Source organism: Dendrobium catenatum, unplaced genomic scaffold, assembly GCF_001605985.2.
Source record: "Dendrobium catenatum unplaced genomic scaffold, ASM160598v2 fragScaff_scaffold_740, whole genome shotgun sequence".
NCBI classification, from domain to species: Eukaryota; Viridiplantae; Streptophyta; class Magnoliopsida; order Asparagales; family Orchidaceae; genus Dendrobium; species Dendrobium catenatum.
Genome location: NW_021319202.1, coordinates 1,320,508 through 1,342,917, shown reverse-complemented (window position 1 = coordinate 1,342,917; position 22,410 = coordinate 1,320,508). Strand labels below are relative to the sequence as shown.

Sequence of the window (22,410 nt, the reverse complement as noted above, 5' to 3'; positions counted from 1 at the left end):
AATGCCACAAATCAGAACTTTTTGGTTGTTCATAGAATGATAAGTATAGCATTTCACAATATTGACTGGATTAAATATATTTCATGTGAATTATACGATAATCATTTTCTATATGAAAATTCAAAAATTGTTTTATTTAAAATATGATATTAATTTTATTAATATAAGTAGATTTATAAATTCCAATATTTCAAAATTTAGTATTTTCTTTTAATTTCGATATCTTAATAAATTCTTCTGTTTCAATTGTTTTTGTTAAAAAAAAAATCAAAATGTATCCTTAAAAATAGATAAAATAAAAAAAGATTATCCCAATGAGATTCAAATTATTTTACAGATAAAATTTAACAAATTTTACTGATAAAATTATAATAGAACTTTGATAATTAGCCAAGATTTTTCATTAAAATAAATAAATAAACAAAATTAATGTATTTTTATTCAATTTTAATTGCAATGAAATCAAAATTACAACAAAATAAAACTAGTATATCATTATTGAGTGAAGTAGGTCGCCATTCAATGGGTGGCAAATTAATCAACAATTTATGTTTTAGAAATAATTAATCGCCATTTAATAATCAAAATCAAATGTGTAAAATTGACTTGTCTTTTGTTCATATTATCATAATTAATGAACTTAATTGTCCTCTAAGGTATGTCATTGATTCTTTTTTTTTTTTTCCTTTGTAAATCACACTTTAATGACGTGTGTGGTCCTTCCACCGTCAGATCAACTTAATTAATTACCAAAATAATTAGTGAATTAATTAATCTAATCTAATTTACCATACTTATCTCTTTCAATTAGAGAGCTAGGTTTAGATCCATTTTTAAGATTTTTCTGTGATTAGTCATTAATTAAGATTTTAATCGGCATAAAAATTTATTTAATTTTATTAAATTTATAATTAATATGACTTTGAAATGCTCAGTTGTAAGTAAGGGGCTACATTTGCTTTAAAAAAGAGCGACATATTTTCTTTATTAAATTATGTGATGTCATTTGATTGATCATTGTGGTCCACTAATTTTGACTTATTAAATAAATATGAATAAATTTTGATTATAAAATTAAGTAATAGGTATGTGAGATAAAGTGTTTTTTTAATTATATATAATCAATTTTTAAAATCAAATATGAATTAATTTTGATTAAAATTAAATATAAGAAAATTAGCTGAAATGAACTATAAAGTTCAAGGATTCATACTATAATTTCAAAGGTAGATGGGATGTGAAGGAGAGAAAGATGGGTTGATTTTAGGGTTTCGATATTAATTTCTGCATGTCTGAGAATAATTGATTTGATATTATTTAACTTTTGAAAGATTAATAAGTGGGTTACATGTAAGACATTTGTGGTGATATAGAGAAATTAATATTTTAATTTTATACAAAAAATATATCATCAATTGATAAAAGAAAAGTTACAAATATATAATATCAAAGTTTTTATGTAGAAAACTTATAAACCAAAAAATAAATGATGATACCTAATCAAGTGGTAATGGACAGGGGATCGCCGTCAGACAAAGGTGATCAAAAGGTCAAAGTAAGACAACAGTGATCAGGAGGTTATAACAGCATGATGTGGTTGGACTATTATAGTAAGGAAACAATGTCAAAGGATTGAAGATAGAGCACAATGATCAATGAACCTTAGTCAAGCGATAGCTGTTAAATGGTTGTAATCATGCGACGGTAGTCAAGGGACAGTAGTTTAGAAATCAAAATCGAGCGATAGTAGTCAAAAGATTGTAGACATATGACAGTGGTCAGATGACTGTCATTGAGTAACAATGGTTAGAGAGTTATAGTACTCAAGTGATAGTGGTCCAAGAATCGAGGTTGGGCAACAACAATTTGATAGTGGTGGTCAAACAATGACGATTTGAAAAATAATATTCAAACGACAACAATAAAGCAATGCCTCGACGACATGAGTTGAGTGTTGGTTCAATGGTGGCATTCAAGCGATGATCTGAAGGTGGTGTTTGGGTGGAGATCGAAGATATTTTATGCTTCTAAGCTCTCTTGAATCTCAAGATAAGATCCATGCACCATCCCATGTAAAAAGTGAGGGTATGTTTATATATTTTTCAGAGCATCATGCCATATAGACGTTGTCAAATTTTAGAACACTACATTAAATAGTTCATGTTTAATCCATCGGTCATAAACTATACTTTCATCATTTAAGTGCCTTAGCTATGTTAGAATTAGATGTTTTTTTGGCTCGTTAGATTCATCTTCTTAAGACAATTTGATCATTAGCATAAGATACTTAGATACTATTTGATCCTCTAATTAATATCTCAAAATTTTTAATTATGCTTCAAGCGTTCAATCAAGACTTATTCAAACTCAAATATAACCACTATTTTTGCCATTGTGTTCATCTCATAGAGATGTTCAGTTCAACTATAGTCTTACTCAAATCATAACTAGAATATATAAATACGAATTTAATTCAAATATACAACATGATTGATTCTTAATCAAGCTAACTTTTTATTACATGCCAAGATGAACTATGTTCTTATTTTATATATATTAGAAAATATTTTAATTGGCTTAAATTTCAAAATCATTAGGTGAATTAATGTATGAAAATTAAATAAAATCTACACTCCAAACAGCTAAAATAAATTTAATAATTTAAATTTATCATATTTTTTCTCAATTTTATTTATATATAATTTTAAGAAGGTTATTAAATGCTCTTCTCAAAAAATGAAGAGATTATTATTTGAGGAGACCGGACACAAAGAATCATTCGATTTTATCTTTACAAGATAAAACTGAACGGTTCTCTATATCCAATTTCCGCACATAAAAATCTCTTATCAAATAGACGTCGTCTATCACATCCCAGTAAAGAGAAAAATTACAGGCATTGTGGATTTTGAATGTAATTTATCAAAAGATGCACTTCTAAAGATAATTAAATAATTAAAGTAAACTGATATATATATATATATATATATGTTGGTAATAAGGGTCGTGAGAGACAATATAATATATTTTTTATGAAAAAATGTGAAAAAAGGAGAAAATTATAAGATCTGATCTTGTTGAAATTATTCAATTGGTGTTTATCATCGATTATGAATGATATTTTTTTTTCATAATTGGGAAAGATTTGAATACAACATTGCAATAAATTACACAATAGATTTCATGATAAAAATTAGAAAAGCTCCATGGCATATATGTTATATTCAATAGATCATTTGTTGCTTGTTTGTTAATTCATCTTTGAGGTGAGAATATCAAAGATTGAAAAAGTCCGCATAAATCTTGGCACTGATCTTGAGCATCAAAGTTGTTAACAGTCCGTATTGACCTTATGAGTGATGGCATGAATTAGCATTGTTGATGATGGTACTTAGCAAAGTCTACATGAGTTGATGTAACTCGGCACCATGTCACAGAACTGCGAAAAGATGACGATGGTCAAATAACTCTTATCAAACAACGATGGTTCGAGGATTGTAGTAAGGAGCTTGTGACACCTCCAGGTTTCACGATTGTGGCGGCCTAAGCCTTTCCCCTACATGTAGAAAGTATGAATCTATTTATAAATTTTTTAGAGTAACATTTTATCATACCATATTGATTCTTTTGAACATAAAATATTCATTCAACACAAGTGTCTTAAATGACATCATATTTAGCTAATATTAGGCTCCTTGGATTAATCTTTTTGAGCAGCTCAATTCTATTATAAGCATGCCTAATGTAGAGATCATTTGATCAACAAATTAATATTCTAAAGTTTTCAATTGCACTTCGGGCAATTGATTTTGGCTTACGTAAGCTCAGTTTAGACCATTTTCAATGTTGTTGATTTCGCCTCGTAAAGACTTCTAGTTTGCCTATAAATTTATTGAAATCAAAGTTCATATGATCATGAATTTAGTTTCAAACATTTTCAATTCAAATATGCATCAAATTTAGTGTCCGGTCAATATGATTTTTGATGACATATCAATTTTTAAATAAACAAATCAAAAAATTTAAATGTAAATTTATTTACACTTTGATCATTCTGATGCCCATAAATTCTTCTTATCAAAATGTTCAATTCAAGCATAACTTTATTGCAATTGATCTTTCGACAGTCCTGCATTAAATTTGGAAGCTTAAAGTTTTTTTTGGGGAAATTTACATACATACCACTTTATTTCATATCTAACACCCAAAATATTAATATTACATATTTACCACCCATATATAACTTTAATATCAAATATATCACTCCTATAATTCATTTATACCGTTCAAACCATCCTATAAATTTTAATATTTTATTTCATGTATTCAAATTTATTCTATGGATGATAAACATATAATATTAATATTTTAGATATTAAATATATAAATATCATGAAATAAAATGGCATGCATGTAATTTTTTTTTTATTTTTTTTCGGTGGAAAGTTCACCGTTAAAAAATGCATCCAGATTCAGATTTACTTTACTGTACATAGATTCTAATTTGAATTTTACCATCCTAAAATCGCTCCTAACAAATATCTCATCAATCCTAGCCACCTCATTCAGCATTTTGCACGTGTGAATTCGTGCCTTTATAAAGGGCATTTTCGTCCAAAGTGACCTATAAATATAGGACAACAGACCAGCGTCATCCGACGTTTCCCTTGCCGACGAACCTCTCTCTCTCTCTCTCTCTCTGAGATCGACGTCGCTCCTTTCTCCGTCCCCCAACGGGTAAACGCCGACCGGAAATCCATCTCCGAAGAAAAATGACTAAGAGAGTTCACCCAAACTTACCCGTACTTGAATCCCCCAAACCAATGCTCTCCACCTCCGGCGATCGCTGCTCTCCTCCTCCGCCGACACCGCCGGAGACGGCTCCAGTGACCCTCACCGTATGGCGAAAGTCGCTTCTCTTTAACTGCAACGGGTTCACCGTCTTCGATTCGAAGGGAAATCTTGTCTTCCGCGTCGACGAGTACGCCAAATCTGGCAATAAGGGCGAGATCGTCCTCATGGACGCCGCCGGCAGCCCCCTCCTCACCATTCGTCGAAAGGTCTTTCTAATCCTCCGAGCTGTTTGTTAAGTAAAACTTAGATTAAATTTTTTTAGGATTTAAATCTTATTGTTTCAGTTCCGTTATGAATTAAATTCATAATTTATTGAGTTTTATTACTCATCAGATTTCAAGAATTAAATGTTTTTCTCTCATAAAACTAAAATTTAAACAAAATAATCAAACGGTCTATAAAGATTTAATTGTTGTAAAAAATCAAATTGTTTTCAAATTTTAATTCTCTTGCAATTTATTAAATCTGAATTTATAGAATTTAAATTATACTTTAGCCATCAACCCCCAAATATCTTCACCGATAACTTAAATTGCTATTTATTACTCATCAGATTCAAAGAATTAAATGTTTTTCTCTCATAAAACTAAAATTTAAACAAAATAATCAAACGGTCTATAAAGATTTAATTGTTGTAAAAAATCAAATTGTTTTCAAATTTTAATTCTCTTGAAATTCATTAAATCTGAATTTATAGAATTTAAATTATACTTTAGCCATCAACCCCCAAATATCTTCCCAGATAAATTAAATTGCTATTTAGTAACCTATTTTAGAGAAGATTTAAATTATTTCTAATGAAAAAATTATGTCAAGTTATTTTTGAAATTATATTGAAATTAATATAATTCAAAATATTAAATGTTAAACTAATTTTTTCCATAAATTTAAAAACTTTATCATAATATTTTAACATTATTTTTTAGCTTAAATCCTCTTTTTTTACTTTAAATCTTATTATTTTGATAATTCTTATTTCAGCTCCATCAATTAGTTCGAAATTTGATAAATCATCCTATTCATAGAATTTAATGAATTTTAACACTATATTTGTAGCTTAAATCCTCTTTTTTTTTTTTTTTTGAACTATCAATCTTATTTCAGCCCCATCATAAATTAGTTCAAAATTTCTTAAAGCTTCCTATTCATAGAATTTAATGAATTTTAGACTTTTTTTAATCATAAATCCGAAATTCTGGGATAAATGATCTATTAAAATTTACTGATTTTTTACATTTTTCTAAATCTGAATTTCCAAGATTTACTAAATCCTACTTATTTTAAATCCTAAACAGCTCCTAAAACTGAGAAAGTACCGAAGCAATTCAACGAAAAAATAAAAATAAAAAAAATCAACGAATCATGAATAAGAGAATCTGATCCCGTTTTCTGATTGCAGAAACTGAGCCTGGGAGAACACTGGCAGATCTACGATGGTGAGGAGTTGGCGAACCCTCTCTTCTCCGTTCGAAAGCACGTGAAATTCATTCAATCAAAGTCGCTGGCGCACGTGATTCCTTGTGGTTCGCCGCCGGCGACGGCGAGCGGCAGCGATACCGGCGCGGGGTTCGAGATCGAGGGCTCGTACGCGCAGCGTTGCTGTCTGGTGTACGACGAGAAGCGGCGGGTGGTGGCGGAGATCCGGCGAAAGGAGCTGGCCGGAGGAGTAGCGTTTGGGCTCGATGTTTTCCGGCTTGTTGTACAGCCCGGATTCGATGTTGCGGTTGCGATGGCGCTTGTTATTCTTCTAGACGAGATGTTTGGAGCTAAGAGTTCGCCGATCTGAATTTAGGGTTTAGGGTTCCGCCATTTTTTTTGGTTGTGAAGCTATTGGAGTGTGAAGATGGTGACTGGTAAGATCAAATGGTTTCTGCTTCTACTTCGTGTAACAGGAGTTTGAACATTTCTGGGATTAAAGTTTAAAAAATAAAAAATGTCTCCTTTTTTTATTATTGTGTTGTATCTTTCTCTTGATGTAAATAAATAAAAATATACGTGCTGTAATTAGAAATTTTTAATGTCTTTTTTTTTTGGGAAACGGATATTAACCCGCTGTCACCCTCGAAAGGATACTTGACAACATGATTAATCCTCGGCTAACCTAGAAGAGACACCCACCTTAGAAACCTACTGGCCCACACTTGATTGGATCCTACTTAAACGAATTTTTATATGGTCCGGTGTCCTGACGTACCTCTACATTCGGACGCCAGTAAAATGGTGTCACGTGCTCTTACTCTTTACCGTGCGGCCCGACGACCCGACCCGGACCGGACCGGTGATTGCTTTGTATTGGGTGATTTGTGCAGACGGGGGTATTGCTCGATATTCCTCGACAATAATGAGAAATACCATTATGTGAAGATCAATACCAAGCAATACTCCGGTTTTGCTAGGTATTGCTCGGTATTGTTAGGTATTGGACTTGATAGAGTGGTATTTCTCTTTATTGTCAAGCAATACCTAATAATACCTATCAATACGCAAACATAGCAATCCCAGGTTCCGATCGGGATCGGGTCGTCGGGCCGCACGGTAAAGAGTAAGAGCACGTAGCGACATATTATTGGCCTCCGGATGTAGAGCTATGTCCGGTGTCCGAACCTAATATTTATTTGTCCGGTGTCCGGACCTAATAATTATTCCTACTTAAGAGGCGATGTGTTCGAGGGGAATCAAGAACGGATTGGGGGGTTCCCAATCGTACTCATCGACCAACCAAATTAAATATCGATAGATGTTTTAATGTTATTTAAAAGCCAAGCTTATTTTAATTTAAATATTATGTTGTTATATTAGGAATTACTATAATTATATGAATATAAATTCTTCTAGAATAAAATTATGAGTTATATATTAGATAAAATAAAATTCTAATTGATGATCTCAATTCTCAAAATTATCAAAAAGTTCCAATTCAAAATTGAGATTAACATTTAGCATTTTTATAAATTTTATTTTATTCATGTTAGGCATCGAGAGGCGAGATGACAATACTCTTAATATTTAGGCATCGTTGTCGTGTAATAGGCATTGGGCATTGATGTCAAGATAATATCGGTTGTCAATCTCAAGATAGCGTTGATCGTCGATATTTGGACAATATTGGACAAACATGATATGTCCAAATGGCACAGGAGCGTGATTGTGGGTGTAGAAATTGCTGATGTTGATCATCAATATCAACACAACGTTAAACTTTGATTTTGAGATGTTTTTGAAATATTAATGTTGTGACAACTTTGGACGTCGCTATTAATATGACTTTGAGCAATGTTGTGAAACCCTAGCCACAACCTACGAGAGAGAAATTTTGAGATACAATACATTATTTTTAACAAAATTTTAAAACTATTTTTAGACACGTGTCACACTTATGTTAAGAAAGGTAGAGGTAGATCTAAAAAGACTTAGTTAGAAAATATTAGAAATGACTTTTCTTTATTAGATTTAGATGAGAATTTGACTCTTGATAGGACACAATGGAAAAAAAATTCATTTAGCCGACCCCACAGCGGTATAAAAGGCATGTTGTTGTTGTTGTTTTTAGTCGGACACATCTTCGACGTATCTAACACGTGTCGGATGCATGTCGTTTCTAGTACATGTTGAACACTACGTATTTTTTTAAGGAGAAGTGTTAGTGCATCATAAATTGAGGTTAGTGAGAGGATATTGATGGGTCCCAAAACTCCTTTCTCATGTACATAGATTGATGGGTCTCAAATAAGTAAATGATGCTACTAAGAAAATCAAATTAGTTAAAGATAGATTGAGAGCAACTCAGGGTAAGCACATAAAGTATTATAATTGGAAGCATCAAGCTCTTAGTTTTTGGTGGGTAATTTTATATTATTAAAGATCAACCTTTTGATAGGTGTGAACAGATTTGACAGAGAAAGAAAAATTAAGTCCAAGATAGATTGAACCACTTAAAGTGATTAATAGAGTTGGGACATCAGCTTACAAATTATTATTACTTGATCACACACCTAACATGCACATTGTGTTACTAGTCCTAAGCATAAGTTTCTAAAGAAAAAATGAAATTTATCCTGATTTAACGTTTAAGGAAAAACATGAACATATCCTAGCTTATGATATGAAACAACTAATGAACAAGCAAATCCCTATGGTCATAGTTCAATAAAAGCACAAATTAGAAGGAGAGGCCAAGTGGGAGAAAGAGGTTAAGATGAGACAATTATATTTAGATCTATTTAACTCATGAGTACAAATATTGAGATGTCGATAAAAAAATTTTTCTTAAGAGGAAAGAATGTAATAACCACTTGTACAATAACTGGTCTGCTTGTAATTAATTTAAACCTACTAAATTTTGCATATGTACATAATTTTTGATTGATTTTTGCGAATTTTTTGAGTTATTGTGCTTTCTTGATCAAATAGTGAAAGAAAAAATTATTGAGGTTGGAAATATTTTTAGGAGCGCTATGAGGTTGAATTGTTGACGCTTTGGTGCAATCCTCTCTAAGTTGGGAGTTGCGGGCCTGCGGCATTGTGGTATTTGATATTGCAGCCACGTACTCTCTGTTTGGGAGATATTACGGCGTTGGAAAGTGAGTGTTGTGGCGTTGAGTGCCAAATATGACACTACCACTTAGAAGAAAATGTCAAATTCTCTATTTTGATGACTAAAATTTGTCCTTATGAGCACTGTGGCGATAAGGAAAATAGTGATGCAACACTAGAAGGAAAATGTGTCTCATTACTGATATTCCTATCACATGTGTCACTGGGAGGAAAATGTCAACATGGCTGGAACATTCTACTAGAGTGCTACAAAGTTGAGAAGGCTAGCATAATAGTGCCAGACCAAATTGAGTGTTTTTAAAATAATAAATATCTTAATATATTTGTCTAATCACTTCAACTAACCATCATCATTGGAGAAGAGAAAGAGAGGAAGAGGAGAAAAAAGGAGAGAGAAAAAAGGAAGAAGCTTTGGAGGCCAAAACTCTGAAATCATCAATTGAGCTAGTTAAGAAAATTGTCAAGCTCGAGATAAGCAACCTATGTTCTATTTTTTATTTCAATTTTGATATTTCTACAAAGCGATATACTTAAGAAGTATTTTTCTTATGATTGGATAAAGTTTCGCTATATAACTTTTAGTATATCGTTATATACGATGTTCTAAGCAAAATAATTATAAGAATGTGAGTTTTCACTGGTTGGCTTCGTCTAAGTGAATTTCTGAAAGTTCTGAATAAATATGCCACCTTTGAACTTGTATGTAGTTGACAAAATATGATGAACTGGTATTTTATATAATTTCAGTGAAAATAAAATAGTGTGGCAGTTCTTGTAAGACAAGATGTTTTGAATACACTCTATTTTAATTCCTTAGTTATATTGTACATATGCAACATTTTGCATTTCATATCATTCTGCAACAATGTTGTGAAAAGAAAAATGCACTTTGAATTTTGTGCTTGGGCCCAATGCAATGTACTTCTACTATGTTATGTTATAGCTCTACATTAGCTCTATGTTAGAAACACTATGTATTACACTGGTTTTGCTCCACACCTGTTCAAAGTAGGTGGGAGGTGACGAAAAGTGAGTAATAATAGGCATTAAAACATGTGCATTCTAGCATTCATGTCAGCATGAGTACCTAACCTACTCTATTTATAAAATAGAATATTCCTTCTATGTTAACACTTTCCTCTTGGAGCTAACATTTTCTTCCTAAGTATATGTTAGATATTATTCATTTATGTTAAAAATAATAATATTCCAATACTACATGCCTGAAAGTGTGTGATAAAAAGGGAGAAGTGAAAAATATACATAAATCATTACTACCACTTTATGTGCACTATATATACTCCTGTGATATGATAGATATTATTTATATATATGCCAAAAGTACTAAATATTTGTTTTGTTCACATTGAAAGTTTGGTGTCCATGCATGTTAAAAGTACTCATGTTTATATATATTGAAAGCACTAATGTTTTTATATTTTGAAAGTACTAATACTTTTATGCTTATGTGATTGAAAAAATTTCCTTCCAATTAGGTCTTGGACACCACTTGTTACACATCCAACATGATAGGGTCTTGACATTTTCCACAAAAGTACCCAACTATCTGAATGTTAGAAAGCGAAAGTACTCGCAATTGATAGTCGTATGCAATTTCTTAAATTCACCATTTGGAACCTTTTTGCATACTGGATTAGAGCTCCGAACATCCCCAAAACATAATGTAAACCTAATAAAAGATTTTGCTATAAATATCTCAATCAAGTAGATATTAATACTAAAAAGTTATGTCTTATCTCTTGGAGCAAAACTTGTAAACCCAAAGAGTTAGGTGGACTAGGTATTAAACATATGGCTGGCACCATAAGAGCTATTCCACCTATCTTATGGCTGTAATCTTTTTTGTTATTTTCTCTCTTTTTTACTTTAATTCTATAACAGTAATTTACTCATTGCAATCAATGAAAATGGACTTAGGCTTCATTTAGGATGGCTTTTTTATTGCTTCTAAAAACAGTTTTTTAATTTAAAATTTAAAATTTTTATACTAAAAAGCTGTTTTAAGCAATAAGAAAATCATCCCAAACGAAGTCTTAATTGTGCAACTTCTCTATATATATATATGTTGAAATGGCATTATTCTTTGAAATAAGGGAAAAAAGAATAAAGCATCGGTTGTAACGTTGGGGTCTATCTGTAGAAGTTACAATAGTTCGTGCTGCTTTTGACTTTTCTTAGCAGCAATTTGGAGCTTTGTAGACTTTCGGGTCATATTTGTAAAACTAATTTGCATTTTTACTGGGTAAATTTGAATTGATTACTTTACCATTTTATTTTTATATTATGGAGAGCGACATTAATAATTTAGCTGCTAATCAAGTTTTAGGGCATTTAATTAAGTTGTTAGATAAGTTTGAAGGTTGTTAATTATTGCAAGGAATCTTATAACTTGAACCTATTCGAAGAGAACAAAGAGAGTCGAATGCAGCAAACAAATGATGATAATATATGATTATGACTGATTAAATATATTTGTGAGATTTAGGCTTCATTTGAGACGATTTTTTTATTGCTTCTTAAATTAATTTTTTAGTACAAAAATTCAAATTTTTCGTAAGAAAATCGTTCCAGACAAAGACTTAGAAAAAGGTCTTGTTAAGTCAAATATTGTCATAAAAAATATTAACATCTTCCTATAGATATAGATTATGAGATTATTTGGTTTGATGAAAGATTAATATAACATATTTCAAATGCAATGATTTTAGAAATTTAAGTAACTGGATTGATAAAAAATAATTGCATAAAGCTTTGGTGAATTCTAAATGCATTTCATAACTCTTTTTTTTATGTATTCTAACCTCTACAATTTGTGGCTAAATTTTAACTGTTGTGATCACTAGATGCCGACCCCAATAGGATCCAGACGCAATCCGCCACTGCCAACATCCACCATCATCGTTCAAGTTCACACCACATTAATTTACTTCAAACCAATCAAAAAAAAAAATTAAATAATCGCCAATATTTATTTTATACTCGTTCAAATAACTCTAAATATTTCAAATTCATTAAATTTAGTTACTCTATATTTGCTCATCATTCTTTTTTCAGCAAATCAAACAACCCTAAATAAAAAAGGGAAAAAATTCAATAAGAAAACTTAAAAGAGAATCTCAAATAGATTTTGGCATTTAAAGAGAGTTTTGGTTCAAATATAAAATTGACCTAAATATTTACTTACCTTAGTCAAGGTTAATCGTAAAAGCACATGAAATCATGAGTCATAAATATGTCCGGTTAAGAGGCAAATTCTCATTTAGATCTAATAAAGAAATGTCATTTCTAATATTTTCTAGCCAGGTCTTTTTAGATCTACTCAAATCGTAGACTTTAACATCACCTATTCGAGCATAAGCAAACGGGAGATCGAAATTCAACCTAATATATCAATAATTAAACCCATTTTCATCCTAAAAACCTAAGCCTATGAGTAAGAGAATATGATTTAGTATTTTTATAATGATATACTTTTCATCTAAAAAATACTTAAGATAATCCTCCAATCATTTATATATGACTAATTTAATCCTCAAAGATTACATTTCTTTAATTTATTCTCTCAACTATATCAAATAATCTCTCATGAATTATAATGAAATCAATTTAAAATAATTATATGCTAAATTAATCGCATATAATTAAGAAATTAATCAAGAAACTATTTTAATTTTTTTCTCCTTTTCTACATTTTCAAATCCAGTACTCCTATGTATCTTAGGGCAGAAAATACAAGGAATGGTGAAGACAAATAGGCAAATATGCAAAATGAAAAACATGAAATCAATATGTGCTGAAGCAAGCAGCAAAATTAAAAGATAAAATTTCAAAAAGGAATAAATGAAAGCAAAAGGACAGATAGACAACAAGCATAAACAGACAAATGCCACATAATCCCTCACCTGCCACAGGTTGGAATGGAGCATCTTTAGGGTTGGTGATTTGGAGACTGGAGTTGCAGATTGAGCACATGTGAAAGGATGGTACTGGATACAATTAATTAAGAAAAGCATAATTTCAAGAGAAATTAATGAAGAGCCCTAATACTGTACTACAGAAAAATCGTCTATTACCGACGATAATTTCCAGCGAAATAAAACGTGTAAGAAATGGAAACCGGCAGTTTTCCAGTTGCTACAACAGCCGGAAATTAATGGGCCCAAAACTGTAGGTAAACCGCCGGAAGATTCCAACACAAGCATCATCGAAGCCGCCGGTTTTTACTGAATTTCCTGTAGTGCTGTAATTATCATGTGAGCTGGCCACTTTGTAGATATAAAAGGATTTCTTAGCCAAAGCATAAGTCTATTATTCATGTCATGTCAAAAGGATTTTCTCAGTTCAGGTAAGCGGCTGCGGTTCATAGCTGGAGAATGTATGGCGGCAAGATGAGTGAAAAGAATTGATAAGATGGTATGCATGGAAACAAAACATATGATCACTATTTTCATCAAATGCTATTAAATGAGAAAGGAACTCACATACAAATTACATGGCGCAATGTGAATTTGTCTAGTCTGGAAAGTTTAGTCCTTGCTCACTAGTAGCTTATGAATTTAGCTTGGAGAAGGAGATCATTTAAAAATTGAATTAATTTTTTAGATCGAATTTATTTTTATTGTAGTTGATGAGCCAAGTTTGGCTTAGATTGGATTTGAATTAGGTCGAATTTGAATTGGATAGACTTAACTTTGTACAACCAATTATCGTCTAAGCCAAGTTCAACTTTAATAATCAACATGGACTGTGTTCAAAGCTAGACTGCTAGGTAACAAAATCATCGATGAGTTCAAGTCAATCAAAGTTGTTTAATCAAGCATGCTTTCCCTAACGGCCAACTAGACAAAGGCTTCATATGAGACGGCTTTCTTATTGTTTCTTAAAGCAGCTTTTTAATATAAAATTTTAAAATTTTATACGTGAAGCTCCTTTAGGAAGCAGTAAGAAAGCCGTCCCAAACGAAACCAAAGTCGCTCAAAATCCTTAAGACTACTCTACTAATTTACCAAAAAAACTTGTCCAAGCTAAGATGGATTCATCCATAATTTAGAAATCAAAACTGGAGTTGTTGATATGAGCACATGTGAATGGATTGATACTAAACATAATCAATAAAGAAAAGCATCACGCATGCAGGAGTTCTCCAATTTAATAAATAAAAAAACGAATCACTTAATTGAAGAGCATATTTATCATGAAAGTGGAAGAATAATATTGTATATATCTGCACATACCTTGCCGTTTCATAATTGAAGAATTCAATGAGAAGTAGCTAAGAAATGCGAGACCCATCACTGTAATTATCAAGTGGGCTGTCCATTTTGTAGACATAAAAGGGATTTCTTAGCCAAGGCATTAATCTATTATTCACGTCATGCCATGTCATTGGATTTTCTCAGTTCAGGTAAGCAGTTCATGGAAGGAGAATCTACAGCTGCAAAATGGTTGAAATGAATTGATAAGATGGTATGTATGGAAACAAAACATCAATAAGATAACCATTTTCATCAAATGCTCTTAAATAAAAAAGAAACTGACGTACAAGTTGCATTAACCAGTGGGAATGTGTCTAGCCAGTTTAGTCACTACTGAATTGTAGATTATGAATTTGGCTTGGAAAATGAAGATCATTCGAAAATCAAATCAATTTTTTAGATCAAATCTAATTCTGATTGAAGTTAATGAGCCAATTCTGGCATGGATCAAATTTGAATTGATTTGAACTTAGATTGGATCAGCCTAACTTTGTACACCAATCATCGTCTAGGCCAAGTACAACTTTGATAACACTACTAAAAAGAGAGGATAAATGCAACATTAGCATGCAGTGGTTTAAAAACTGCTGTTATATATTACCTATAACAACGGTCTTAACCACTGCTTTTGTAGCAGTTAAAACTGCCACTACAAGTAGCAGTTTAAACCGTTATATTAAATTAACTATATTTATTCCCCCACATGTGTCGTAGCAGTGCCAATTTTCTTTTCTTGAGTTTACGACTGTTGCTTGGCCCGCTACTGTCCAATCTCCCTAGATCATGCGCCGACCGCCAACGAGAAGCCCCCGACGCGGGTACAATTCTCCACTGACACCACCGTGGTGAGTACCAGCCCCCACCCTTATCCTCTTGTATGAAATACTCCCGCTTTACATTGTTGGCGCGAGTATTGCCGCCCCCTCCAGCAAGTACATCCCTATTTTACTTAACTTGTTTATTGATTAATTATAAACAAACTTGCATTGATTTTAGTTGTTTTTATTTCATTTTTATAAATGGTGTCATTTGATTTGAAGAACAAATTAACTTGACTTCTCCCCAAAAAGATTTTAAGAAGCAATAAGAAAAATTGTAGTCATGTAAGACTTTGGCGATTATGTGAAAGGCAATGTTGTAAAAAAATGCCTCAACGTGTTCTAAAACATTTTATCTAAACTAGACCTAGCTTTTTGTTAATATAATAGATCAGGGCACAAAGATGGATATAATCAGATATATAAGGAGTTTTGTTATTCTTTTAGATTATAAATCGAGTTCGAGCAATCCTAAGGAATTTTGCCATACATAATTCAAAACAATGAGAGAGTGTCTTGAGCTCATATATTTTCAAACAAGTGCACTATGCATAATCAATATGGACTTTATTCAAAGCTAGACAAATGGATAAAAAAGATTAACGTACGAAAGTTACCATAAACTACAACACAATCATCGGTGAGTTAAAGTCAAAGAAAATTGTTCAATCAAACGTACATTCCATAACGGCAAAATAGACCAAGCCGCTCAAGGTCCTCAAGACAACTTTACCAATTTACCAAAGAACATGCCCCCAGCTTTAAAGCTACTCGCCAAAATTAAACAAACCTTTATGTAATGGACATGTGAATTAAGATGAATTCATCCATTATTTGTAAATCAACATTTGCACTTTATGTAACCGAAAAACTATAAACTAGTTAAGTTCAAGAACTTATTAAACTTCAATTTATAATTTTTATTATATTGCATGAATATAATCTTTCATGTAGCATTATGCCTCAACCCCATCCTATTAATAAGACATCAAAGAATGAGTATATCACATTTGCCGATCTAGGAAAATCCTAAAGTTTCTCACTACATATATATAAATAAATTCCTGCAACTGAACTTCGTGTTGCTAGACACCCTGCATATTATGAGAAACAGCAGAAAACAAAGGCACGAAGCATAAAGAGAAGAAGCAAATGCAATCTAGATTTTTTTTTGCATGTCATCTCATATGAACAGCACATACATTTATGCAAGGTGAGAATAAAGGAAAATTATGACAATGGCAGAATTTGTTATAAACTAATGGCTGAGATGAAAGATGAGGATAGACTTGTAGGTGCTGATGGAGTTAGCAGTGAGGGTGACAAACATTGGAAGTGGAGCAGCTGTTGCAGCCTTTATTCGGTTAACAGGCCCTCACAATATGATCGATTAACAGGCCCCCGCAATATCATAACATTATTTACACTTATCAGCTTCAAAGCATTAATTGGATAACAAAATAATCTCCAAATATTGTATGCTTATGGTCAAATCAAGCAGCTCGACAAGAAGAATCCAATGAGCTAAGATCACTTAATTATGAGATCATTGTAGCATTTAAATGCTTGACAAATGCTCTATGATCAAGGGATTCAATATAAGTCATCTGATGGAGCAATCCAAATTTGCTCTAGATATTCTCCATATTTATGTAACATGTCACACACAAAAATCTATAAATAAGCATCACTCTTCACATAAGGGGGGAGGAAGATGAGAGAATTAGAAAGAGCTCTCTTGTATTTAGCACTAACAACCACCATCGTCAACAAGGGTCAATATCAAAAATCACCACCATCTCCATAATATTAACAAGATTTAATGTTGTTGTTGAGTATAATCCACCTATGGACATCTACTTTTTATGATTCCTATTTTAAAACTCAAGCAATGTTGTCACGTATTAACTGTTCATCTGCGAACATTTGATTTATGTACTCTCCCTCTTCTTCTACAATGAAGAATGGGAAAACTTTGTATCACTTACTACATAGTGGATTTTACAAGTGGGTCAGGCCCCATGATTTTTTCTCTTTCCGAATTTTTCAAGTAAAAAATCCTTCTGGGCTTATTCTGTTATTTGTACTTGCTGAATTTTTATACAATGCTGAGACATAAAACACATATTATACATATTTAAATTTTCTGGCAGGCAATAATTATAAAGATTTTCTTGCTCTGTTGGCCAACCTAAGCTTTGAGGTACAACTTAAGCCTAGCAATAACTGTACTCTGTGCGGAAATAGTTAGAACGAATGAGCTCTGTATCATAGAAAAGCTTTTTTTATGCGATCTTTGATTTCTTTTTTTTTTTGCCCTGCAGTGTGCAAGCATGTTTGTGCATTTTATGCTGCATATCGAAAAGTGTTTGTTCTCCTTGAATTCTGTATATGAACACAGAAATTTCACCAATTAGGTCAAAAATATCATTAATCAATCCATAAAAGTATAGTTGAGTGCATATGAAGTACCATATATAGCAGATAATTGTGATGTAATAACCGAACTACAGATTTCAGTGGGTAATTCTCCACTGGAAGCAAATGCAGCAATGCACATTTTCTTCTATCATAGCAAGCATGATAATTAAAACAATCGCAAAAATCGATATCAATAATGAGAGATAAGTAATAAAGTTCAAAGGAAATACGAGAGATAATAGATAAGTAAACAAATTGAAAGGAAATAACAGAGAGTGGCGACGTCCCTAAACAGATTGGTTAGTAGTTCAATCATCCCTAAAAATGCTCAAATTCGACAATTAAAAAGAAAAACGAAAATAACGAATGAACCGAATCTAACACCAACCACTCGTGAAGAGGAGTCAGAGGCGGCCTCTAGTTGGCCGTGATTTCGCCGTCTCTCATAACATTGACTACGAACTCAGTGGCCGTAGTGCAACGCATCGAAGCAGCCATCCATGTAAACGCGGACCGCCGATCCCATGCGGACGGCCAGAGCGAAGGTATTGGCGTCTGCCCTAGATACAGAGCATGGACCGAAAGGGCGACGAGGATACCGAAGATAAGGCATGCGCCATTGATGTTCCTATTGAGATCTGTCTGAGAGCGGCGATAAGTGATCGGACCCCGGCGATATTGATATTGGGGTTTCCAAATGCGAAGGGGAAGGTTTGATTCCCGCCATTAAGGGAAGAGTAGATTGGCGGGAAAAAAAATAATTTTGTATTCATTAATTTATTATGAGATTAATCATTAATATAATATATTATTAATAAATCAATTCTCAATTTATATTTATTTTAAAGTAATTTTAATATGCATAAAATTTATTCTGATTAAATTTAAATTAGAATATTCTAACATATATTTTCCAAAAAAAAAAATATTTGTAGAATTTATTATAAAAAAATTCTTTATATCATAATGAAGCTAATTTTATATATAACTCGCTCTCTTATGATTTCATACAATATTGCTTATTCTTATTCATTTTATAATTTTTTTTAATGAGAATTATTCTATCAATATGACTTTTGATCGTGTTTTTTTTTTTTTTTTATTTGAATCATTTCATACTTAAAACTTCAGGAAAACATTTACAATAATGTTTTAAAATTTTTATATAACTATTGCAATTGAAATAAAAATATTAATTAAATAATAGAATACGAAATTTGAGAAAATTTTAAGTCAATAAATTATGACAAATGATAGGCTCTCATTTTTAAATTGAAATATTCAACTACTTAGAGCAATCCAATGCTATTGACGGCTCGTAACTAGAGTCTTATAGAGGTCCCATAAAATTCAAAAATTTGGCACGGCAAAAAAAAGTCAAATTTGAGATGTTTAAAGATTGATATGATGACTTATGTTTAAGAGGGGTTGAAGGGTTGCCAAATTAGTCTTCTAGTCGATAGAGTAGTATTAATAGTGGCGACATAGTCCCAAGTGAGCATGTAAATGATATAGGGTAAATCATATATAAAAAAAGGAAGGTGTGGGGATTCTCGTCCAAAATATATTTAGTTCGCTTAAGTTCGTCACTAATGATGAGGGAGATGCCAGTAATTGATGGAGAGAGTAGGGTTTTAAAATCTAGATTATTGGAAGAAGAAACTTCAACATGAAGTGATTAGGGAGGCTTGAATTTGGGTGAGGTGGTTACGGTCAACAGAGGAGGATCAGTGTATGAGTCACAGTCGCACAAGATTGCGAAAGGGATGAATGGAGATAAACAATTGGTATGAGAGTGAGATGGGCTCGAGAAATCACATATACAGTAGCATTCTCATCTAGATCTAGTTGTGACTTCCTTTCTCGTCCATTGTGACTTCCTATTTAACATTGCGAATTTAAGTAATAAAATTGACTAAATGATATATTTTATAAATTATACAACTTTAAAAAGTTTTTAATTGTTAGACAGAACTGGCCCATTCAAAATTGGTTCAACCATTAACTGAGCATATGACTGTTGTGTTTGAACAGAGTGAAATTGGTGAACTGGTGAAATTAGTGAATAGGTTCGCTTTTATTTATTTATTTATATGCAAAAAAAAATATTTTTTTATTCATAATAATTATCTAACAATAATAATTCAAAGGTATAAATTTATAATGTGAATTTAATGCATAATCTATATGTGCAAAATAGATCTAAACATGTAATATAAATTAATAATTATTTATATTAAATTTATAAGTTTGTAAGAAAATTAAATTTAAAAATTAAAGACGTTTAAAATTGAAATTATAAATGATATTATTAATGCATGATTCAATTTTTATTACAAAAAATTATATTATTATTGTGTCATTTAAATTTTATGAAAATAATTTTTATATTCAGGTTAAACCTTAGACCATCATCTCAATCAAACCATTAAATTTTGAACCATTTATTCTTTTGATATTATGTTTGATTCAATTTTAAAAAGGGATTTTTACATACATAACACTTGAAAGTTTCTTATTTAGTCATCTAACACCTAAAGTTGTCTATTTACACACCTACCACTTAAAACCTATTTTAAGTTTTAAAATACCACTCCGTTTTCCTCCGTCAAAATCTCACCCAATTACCGCAAGATGATCTTGCCTTCAAAACAAAACCACTACAGAAACGGTACCTCGCCACCGTCGACGCCGCCGGAAACACCATCTTCAAAACCAAACACTACTGGTTGGGCGGTTTCACCCAGCTCCGAGATGCTGCTGGATATACTGTACTTACCATGAAGCCAAAGGTAAGAACTTTATTGTTAATTAGCCCTCAATCCTCTTCTAATGGACTCACATACAGTCTCTTCTTCTTCTTCTTCTTCAGTTTATAACCTGGCACGACAGGTGGCAAGCGTTTAGGGGGGACAGCATGGAGGCGAAAGATCTTGTGTTCAGCATCATGAGGAGTTGTTTTCTGCAGTTTTATGATGAGTGGTTCGTCTATCTTGGGGGAAACACAGAAGAGAAGACTTACGATTTTAGGGTAACATGAAGTTACATAAAGAAGAATTACACCATTTACAAAGGAGACTCGTCCTCTGTAGTCGCTCAGGTAATTCAAACTCAATAATCTGCTCTTTTTGGTTGCCAAACTTCCCAAAATTTTCAGAACAGAGGAACTATTTAATTAACAAAGTTTACTGTTGATCGAAACTTCTCTGAAACCAATGCCATATGCCAACAATTACAGTTGAGTTTTGATTTATAAAATTCCACACTCAGGTTCTTGGATTACCTTGTATTAAAAAGAATTTGACATGTTTTCTCTCAGAAGCGATTCAGCTCCGTCTGGATGATCGCCCAAATTGGAGAAGGTGGGCGGCGTTTCGACGGGAAAGGAGATGAGTTATGGCGTTCGACGGAATGGAGAAGAGGAGCTGCTCAAACAAGAGGCAAAGAAATGAGTTTTGCACGAAAACAACCAACATCGTGCGGTATGAGATGGGGTTTTGACGGAGGAAAAGGGAATGGTATTTTAGAAAGTAAAATAGGTTTTAAGTGTGATACGGCATCGCAAAATCATCTTGATCGGGCATGAATCTCGAGGCAAAACCTAGTTGGAAACTTCAAAAATTAATTTCGGGAGCATATGAACTCTGATTTCAGCGAGCTTACATTTAAACTGAGCGTCTCGGAATTACGAACCCAACGACACCAAGATCAACCCAATCCGAGCCCAAATGAGTCCGAATCAATGGTTCAAAGCACTGTTGGAAGGTTCAAACCGCAATTTGAGTTACCAAACGGTCTCCGATTTTGACGAGCTTATACTCGAATCGAAGGGCTCGACGAGACGAATCCAACGAGCCCAAGATCATCAAATTCTGACATCATTAAGGCCATCAAATGTCCAACAAACGGTGCATGATCAAAGGATTCGATATCGGCCATCCATTCAAACCACTCCCTGTTCGCCCTTGATCTCACGCCTATTTACGGGCTACGCCACTCCAGATATTTATATGTAAATAAATTATTTATTTATAATAATTATCTAACATTAATAATTCATAGGTATAAATTTATAATGTGAATTTAATGCATAATCTATATGTGCAAAATAGATCTAAACATGTAATATAAATTAATAATTATTTATATTAAATTTATAAGTTTGTAAGTAAATCAAATTTAAAGATTAAAGACGTTTAAAATTAAAATTATAAATGATATTATTAATGCATGATTCATTTTTTTTGACAAAAAATTATATTATTATTGTGTCATTTAAATTTTATTTAAATAATTTTTATATTCAGGTTAAACCTTAGACCATCATCTAAATCAAACCATTAAATTTTGAACCTTTTATTCTGTTGATTTTATGTCTGATTCAATTTTTAAAATCTTGATTTTTAGTGTTGTTTCAAACAAATAAAAATTAGCAAAATTAGTTAAATACGAATTTATTTACACTGCAATTTCCAACTAAACGACTA

General features: G+C 32.0%; 1 protein-coding gene across 1 annotated transcript; it reads left to right on the top strand.

The window, feature by feature from the left end:
* The first annotated feature begins 4,652 nt into the window (after positions 1–4,652).
* On the top strand, positions 4,653–6,806 carry LOC110098768 (protein LURP-one-related 8-like). Its single transcript, XM_020825687.2, has 2 exons — positions 4,653–5,060; positions 6,254–6,806. The coding sequence occupies exons 1-2, from the start codon at positions 4,773–4,775 to the stop codon at positions 6,638–6,640; spliced, it is 675 nt and encodes a 224-aa protein (XP_020681346.1). The 5' UTR covers positions 4,653–4,772; the 3' UTR covers positions 6,641–6,806.
* Positions 6,807–22,410: the final 15,604 nt, after the last annotated feature.

Bases quoted from the DNA above. Each gene is read 5' to 3' on its own strand.
- LOC110098768 (XM_020825687.2), top strand. From the start codon at position 4,773: ATGACTAAGAGAGTTCACCCAAACTTACCCGTACTTGAATCCCCCAAA. The intron at 5,061-6,253 runs GTCTTTCTAATC...TTCTGATTGCAG, and splicing joins TCCTCACCATTCGTCGAAAG to AAACTGAGCCTGGGAGAACA.